Source organism: Meleagris gallopavo, chromosome Z (genome assembly GCF_000146605.3).
Source record: "Meleagris gallopavo isolate NT-WF06-2002-E0010 breed Aviagen turkey brand Nicholas breeding stock chromosome Z, Turkey_5.1, whole genome shotgun sequence".
Taxonomy (NCBI): Eukaryota; Metazoa; Chordata; class Aves; order Galliformes; family Phasianidae; genus Meleagris; species Meleagris gallopavo.
This window is the reverse complement of record NC_015041.2, coordinates 1,287,883-1,295,594: the sequence shown is the minus strand read 5'-3', so window position 1 is coordinate 1,295,594 and position 7,712 is coordinate 1,287,883. Positions and strand designations below refer to the sequence as shown.

At 50.9% G+C, this 7,712-nt stretch overlaps 1 protein-coding gene across 2 annotated transcripts in view; it reads right to left on the bottom strand.

Moving 5' to 3' along the window:
* The window catches only part of ZBTB7C (zinc finger and BTB domain containing 7C), a 29,031-nt gene continuing 21,319 nt past the window's right edge, over positions 1-7,712 (bottom strand). For both annotated transcript variants that reach the window (XM_010725151.3, XM_010725150.3), the window contains exons 3-4: positions 4,832-6,025; positions 1-1,018 (exon numbers count right to left, since the gene is read on the bottom strand). In XM_010725151.3, the coding sequence (XP_010723453.1) occupies positions 406-1,018; positions 4,832-6,009 (1,791 nt within the window). In that variant the 5' untranslated portion in view covers positions 6,010-6,025 and the 3' untranslated portion in view covers positions 1-405. The remainder of the gene's footprint in view (positions 1,019-4,831; positions 6,026-7,712) is intronic.

Sequence of the window (7,712 nt, the reverse complement as noted above, 5' to 3'; positions counted from 1 at the left end):
TTTTTTTTTTGGATGGTTTAGGACTAACCAACCAGGATCCCCTTCAGAACTAGTTTTGTTGCCAGAGTTAGGAATTAACTACAAAAAAGAACAAAAAACAAAAAGCCCTCACACACAAAAAAAGAGACAACAACAAAAAAAACCAACCATCAACTCCCAAAAGTCCTTTTGACCCAAATGGCCAAGGAATGTAACATACCAAACCCAAGTCTGGACAGCTCATGGGTGCCCAGTGTCCCCCAGGCAGAGAGTCCCTGGGATGGCCATGCCCCATGCTAAGGCAAGTGACATTTTGGGAGCGTTGAGCACAACAGCAGCCTTGGACGGAGCCACCAACATCGGGTGACCCAACCCCGAGCGCACGGCGGAGTCTGGCGGGGAGGAAGGCAGCGGCCCCACCACGGGCTAGTTGGTGGCCTCAGACATGGGTGTCACGTGGCCCAGCCCCGCCAGGCCGTTGAACCCCGTGCCCCAGGGGTCGGCCAGCGGGAAGAAGGGTTGAGCCGCCAAGTTGTCGCTGTGGCTGAGGGCGAAGGCGAAGATGCCCGCGTTCCGCTCCATGTCCAGCTGTGCTTGCCGCAGCAGCTTCCTCTGGGTGTCCTCCAGCTCCTGCAGGCTGAACGCCGCCTTCGTCCCGCTCAGAAAGTGCTCGGGGCTGGGGCCGGGAAGGCACACGGGAAGGCCGCCTACTTCCTCCAGAGCCGGCGGCACCATGAAGGCCTTCTCCACCGGTGGGCCGCTGGGACCGAAGAGCAAGCCCGCCGCCCGCCATGCTGCTGGCTTGCGGCCCCGGCGCGGCCGCGCCATCCGGCAGCTCTGCCGCTTGACGTGGCGGTGGAGGTGATCGGAGCGGGTGAAGCTCTTGTAGCAGAACTCACACTGGTAGGGCCGGATGCCCGTGTGGATACGCATGTGGTTCTTCAGGTCGTAGTTGTGGACGAATTTGGCGTTGCAGTGGATGCACAGGTAGGGCCGCTCTCCCGTGTGCTTCCGCATGTGGATTTTGAGCTTGTCCTGCCTGCAAAAGAAGAGAATTCGGCCTCATCCCTGCACCGCAGCATTCTGCAGACCAACCCGAAATGGCTCAGGTTGGGAAAAATCTGATAAACCCACCCTAAACAAATGGCAAAAAATTGTAGAATCATAGAATTGCTTGAGTTGGAAGGGGCCCTTAAAGGTCATCGCATCAGACTCCCTGTAATGAACAGTGACAAGGTCCCCTTCAACCCAAACCATTTCTTTGGTTTTATGCTTCTAAGGAATCTTTAATGACCTTTCCAAGCCAACCTTTCCATGATTCTGTGGATGATCATTAAGGTCACAGAACCGTAGGATCACAGCGTTGAAAAGGACCTTTAAAGGTCACCCGATCCCGCTGCCCTGCAATGAACCATAACACCCGCAGCTCCATCAGCCCTGTCCAGAACAAACTTGGGTGTCTCCGGGAACGAAGCATCCAACACTTTTCCTAGCAGACCCTTCAACACGCACAGAAACTACCCAGAATAAATTCCATGCGTAGATGACCACATCTGGCCGCTAGGTGTCTCCGCAGCCCGGGTTTGTAGCCGGAGGCTGGCAGCACCGCGCTGCTCTGCGCGACGGCACCTGCTCACAAAAGGTTCAGATGCAGGGGATGCTGCAGCACCCATCCCCATGGCATCCATCTATACAGCTCACCTGATTTTTAAGGTGGGAAGCAACAACGGAGAGCTACCAGAATATTTTCCCAAGCTGGCAGCCCAGAAGCTATTTTTTTTTCCTTTATTTTGTGACAGCTGAGGCACGCAGTTGTAATAAGAGAAGCTGGCTGCACGTGAATTGAGCCACAACACACAAGAGGGGTTTCTACATGGAATAGCAAAGTGGGAGAATTCCATTGATTTTGGGAATGCTTTCAGTCCGATCCTTCCAAGACACTGGGAGGAGTGAGGAGAGTAGATGGAGCAATGTCATCAGTACATAAAGGATAAAAGGATGACAACAGAGGAAAAAACAAGCCCAAATATATTGATGCTGGCAGGCTGAGCTCTCAGAACCCACATTCTGCTGCCTACATACTCATTCCTGCCATTCTGCTGCCTTTGGTGAGATGATCCAGCCCTGGCGTCTACATGAAAGCTGATGCTGCTCCATGCACAGGACAGAGCAGACCCAGCACTTGTACCCATGCTTGTGTCTTTCACCCAGCTGTGCTTAGGGGACATAGAGCCCGTGATCTTGAAGCTCTGCTCACGGGGATGTGCATCTCTTCTGGGGGCTCCTGCTTGCCTCAGTAGTGCTGCTGAAATCACCTGGGTGGTGGGGATGGATGTAGGAGGGCAATGGAAGCGCAAGCTGAGTCCATGGCCCCATACATCACATCTGGGACTACTCTAGGCAGGATTCCGTGGCTTCTGCAGGCATAAAAGTCCCACCTAGAGGGGCCTGAAAGCCTCTAGGCAGAGATATAAGCACTCCATGAAGGATGCAAAGAGGTGTCCCCAGCAACAGAGCCACTTGGTCATCACCTGTAAGGAGCAGCCCCAGTGCTTTCCCAAGGTTTGCAGCTCGTGCAGCACTTTGGAAGGCAGAAAGAAGCATCTTCGGTGCTCCGTGGGGCCAGAACTCAAGAGCCAAATGAGAAACTGTCAAAGATGGCATTATTCTGAGATCTTAGTGAAGCCGCATTTCCCCTCAGTCTCCCAAAGTGCTGAAATCAGTTCTCAGAAGCAGACAAAGCGGCACAGAAAATTGCAGCCCAAATGGATAACATTCAGTGGAGCTGCAGGCAGATGGACACCGGGTCACACAATGGGAAGTGTTGGAAAACAGTAATGAAAAGCAGAGCTCCCAGCTTCACCTATAATAGAATTTAAACCCATGTATGCCATGTTTAACCTCACAGGATTGCTGTTCCTATAAACACACGGCATGCCAGGGCTGTAAATCCTGCATACAGGGTGACCATGGTGGGTGCTCTTCTGGGCTGGGTGCTGCATTTGGGGCAGCTGTGGGGTGCAATGGAGGATGCTGGTTAAAGCAGAGGGAGAAACACACCCTCTCTGTGTGAACATCCTCAGTGCAATTGCATTAGGAGAGCGATGAAGGCTCTGCAAGCTGTCACAACACGAATAATGTGAACAAATAACATTAACCTTTCTGGCTGCAATAGTTTCTCCTTGAGCCCTCTGGGGCTGTCCAGGTAGGAAAGCTGAACTTTTTGCAGCGTTCTCTATAGGGCTTCAGCAGTGCACCACAGCAGACCAGAACCTGATCAGTCTTTGTTGAAACAATTAACGAGCTATTAAATGAAGTCCTGAGGGCAGATGGCCCTGGGAGAGGGGAGTGAAAGAGGCAGATCCTAAATGTGAAAACCCACAAAGTGATGGTGATTGCGTCCAGTGGGGTGTTTGGGGGAGCCCCAGCCGAAAAACTCATTCTCTGTATCTCTCTATATAATTCTGCTCCTGCACAGTTCCACAAGTGCAGAAAGGATGCACAGGAGGGATTCATCCAGAAAACCAACCCACAGTACTCCTCCTCCATGTTGCTGACCCAGCCCTTCTATCACAGCTTGGACCAGAGGTCAGGATACCCAAGCTCTCCTCTGAGCCTTCCTAGACATTTTCGCAGTGCTAACATCACTCTGTGCCTCAGTTTCCCCAGCCAAAGCCAATGATACAGCTGTCATTCCTATCAGATTTGGGGAGCTGTACACTACAGCCTCCAGATTATCCCCGTTATGGGAATGGTGGCAATGCATCGTAACACAGAAGCTGCCACGTAGATGGAAAGGAGCACGGAAACTTATTTTTGGGAGCGTGGAAACATAGTTTTGCTCATCATCTACATAAATTCTGCTCAAATGTTATCACAGAGCGGAGAGAAGAAAAGAGGCTGAACATGAAGCACCCCGGGGACCCAGCCATTGTCACCATCTCTGCTTTGCCCACTGTATTATTGTCCTCTGGCTCAGCCTAATGGAGCTCACAGCCGGGAGCTGAAGCACCATCCCCCTGTCAGAAAGCTTTATTATTATTATTATGGTAAAGATTGTACTCATTAGATATTAATTATATCCAGCAAGAGCAGGTCCAGGAATCTATTTGTCTTTGCTCTACAGTTAAATGTGCCCAGACTTTCAGAGCAAGCTGCAGCATGACATGTGCATAGTTCTATTGGAGCCTGCTCTACTTTTTCACTTCTGAGGGCTCTGCTGGGGTGCAGAGAGGTGCAGTGGTGCCTATCTGTGGGCAGCATGGCTTTAGGCCTGGTCTCACCCAACGTGAGGTACCCAAGCCATGTAGGCTGATGCAGAGATGTCAGGGGGTGCCGATGGCAGAGGCAATGAATCCAACCCTTGCAAACCAAAATGCAATCGTTAGGACTGCTCCAGCCTCAGAAAGCACAGCACAGTCATAATCAAACAGGCGTAATTTGATTGGTGCCTACAGCAACGCCAAAATGATGCACAAACCCAAACTAATGACTTCCCTCCACTCAGTGCCCTTCCCACTCAACGCATCTCCCAGCGTGGTAGGGATGAAGCTCTCTTGGCTCTCTGGCCACAGGCTGCCATCTGTTTTCCAGCTCCCTCTTTTCCCATTGTGCTAAATGACGATGAGATTGAAAATATCCCATTGGTTCCTTAAGTTCTGTCCGATGAGCAGCTATGATCTACAGCTCACCAAAATGGGTGAGTTCATTTTCTTTCTTTCCCTCTTCTCCCTCCCACTTTCTCAAAGGGTCGGGGACCAGGCCCTGCTCTCTCTGCTATGTTTCTGGGGACAAAAGGGACAAACAGCTCCGGAGCCAGCCTCCCCCACCCCCCAGCACGCCGGGTGCACACCTGGTAAAGCGGACGTCACAGATACTGCACATGTACGGCTTCTCCCCTGTGTGGGTCCTCATGTGCCGGGGCAGCTTCCCAGCCCCCATGATGACTTTGTTGCAGATGGGACATTGCTGGGATGCCTTGGGCTTTATTTTCCTCTCTTCCTCCAGGGGCCATGGAGGAAAAACTCCTGCGAATTGGGTAGCGTTGAGGAAATTGAGATAAGCGCTGTAGTCGGTCTCTGCCTTAATGTGCCCTAAGGGAGCTGCTGGGGTGTTGGTAAACATGTCCTTGAAGAAGTCATTAGGGAAAGGAGGCGGAGGCAGCTCTTCCTTCTCCTCCTCTTCCTTGATCTTCCTCTTTTTGATCACCAGATCCAAGGGGCCATTGTCTATCTGCGGCTCTTCGAGTTGGGGAAAGCTGCTAAAATCACCATTCCACAGATGGGGGAAGAAGGGAGGGGCAAAAGGAGAGAGGGCTGGCCTCCTTTCAGGGATGTTTGCCTTGGGGTACAAGTTTTCCCTCAGCAAGGACTCGATGGAAAAGTCTCGTATCACGCCCAAGTGCCCAGAGGAGTTGTTGGCCGGGTAGTGATTTGGAAAGTCTTTAGGTGCTTCGGTAAACGCTTCTTCAGTAAGATCAGACTTGGAAGGACTTTGGTGACAGCTTACTTCTGGGCCATCAGTCAGGTTCTCCTGATTGACAAAATCTTCCACTTCTTCCTCCTCCTCCTCCTCCTCATCTTCATCTTCGTCTTCGTCGTCATCTTCGTCTTCTTTGTCGTCTTCCTCCTCCTCCCCTCTGCTGGGCTGCATGATTTCCAGGCAGACGTTAATGATGCACTGGATCTCCAGCATCTTGGCAGCACTGAGGATGTGCTTGACGTTGGAGGTGGTGATGGTGAGGGTTGAGGTGTAGGCAAACTCGAGGATGGCAGAAAGTGCTTCAGGCTTGACAAAGTCAATCTCGTAAACATAGGGCTGGTCAGTTAAAGTGCCGGTAGTGAAGAGTTTTTTGAAGTACTTGCTGCAGGCAGCAAGGACAGAGCGGTGGGTCCGGTACTCCTGGTCCTGGACGATGAGGATGACATCGCAGAGGAGACCATCATGTCGCTGTTCGTTTAGACCACACAGGACCTCGCTGCTGTGGTTTGGGAATGGGATCCCAATAAGATCTTCAATGCTATTGGCCATATTCTCATTTAGTGCCCTAGGACGGGACAGAACACAGACAGCAGGACATGAGCAAGGGTTTTCCAATCGGTAACACCCAAACAACCCTGCCTCCCCATAGTGTCCTCCTCCCCATTGCCTCACTCACACCTCCACCATCACCTGCCTCCATTTTGTCTCTGCATTACCTTTAAACCCTTCCACATCCTCTGGGATTTAATTCTGCTTCCCTCTCCCTTACTTCTTCTGTCTCCTTCCTCCTCAATCCCCACCCTCTCCACCTTTCATAACCATCACATGCTCCTCTTGCACACCCTTCCCCCAGGAACTTTGTGCAACGAGTCCCTCCCCATTGTGCTTCCTCCACATCCTCCCACAGCCAACATCTTTCCAGACACACACTGGATCTGCTGTGTGGAGAAAAGGTTATGCTGCATTGCTTCATACTGCTGAGTGTTGGCACCTACACCTCCAAAACGGGACTGTGCAGGGAGTGCCCTCCCTTCCATACGACGCTTTGGGGACTGACTTCACCCAGGAGCTGTGATTGTTCCAGTCCCGTCCTTGGACTCCCTGGCACAGGACCAGGTGCCACAGGTCTGGAGGTTGTGGCCAAGGACTGAAGATGCAGCTTTGCATCCCCTAGCCTGAGCATCAGCTCCGTGCTAATTATGGCTGTTGTCTGAAACAAATTGATTCATTACAGCATGCTGGGATTCACCATGTTAACCAGATGTGCCAGCTCCGTAGAAGATCTCCTTTTAAACTGCCCATAAACGAAAGCAAATCTGATGTGCTCTCCAAGGTGAGTGTATGATCATAAACAGTCCCTGAAGGACTCCCTGAAGTCTCTCGGAAGGAGGAGACACAAAGGTATCTCCTTAAGATATCCTAAAATGAGACATGGTCAGTGGGCACGGTGGGGATGGGCTGTGGTTAGACTTGGGGATCTTAGAGGTCTTCTCCAACCTTAGTGATTCCATGATGAAAACAGTAAGAGAAATTAAATGTCTGTTGCAGTCTTGGTCATTTTCATTTTTGTTTGGAAGAAGAATTAGCACGAAAAGGTTGTCACATGAAGAAATGCATCTTCATGTCAGTCTACGTTAATCACTAACCACCAGATCACGCTCTGAGTGCAGAAGATATCAAAACCAAGACACCGGACCACCCTGACAATTGTTTGCAGAGGTATCCTCACTTCTCCCCAGACACTTGGGTCTATCCTCTCCAGTTCAGGCATCATCAGCAAGAGAGCAAGAGAACTAGAATTGGAAGATAGGAGGAACACTGCTGTGACTCCCCGTGTTAACAAGGATTGGAAAGGGCAGATGTTGTGCCTACACATGGTCAGTGGGCACAGCGGGGATGGGCTGAGGTTAAACTTAGTGATCTTAGAGGTTATTTCCAACCTTCATCATTCTGTGATGCTATGCTTCTAAAACAACGCACAGCTCCCGCTGGTGTAAATGGACTCATTTTCCTTTGTTTTCCCCTCCCGGTCCTCTCGTGATGTGGTTCTGTTAAGCAAAGCACTCAGGAAAGCAATAACTTCACAGGATGCCAGCAAATTAAAGGTGATTTTATCTCATTTGGATAGTTTGGAGGTGGGTAGGAAGCAAGACAATGCTGGTAATTCATTTACATAAATTTGCAGAGAGGGCATTTTTCCCCTTGGGCACTCAGGCTGAGAAGTGTCCTTGTGGTTCCCATGCCTGGGGAAG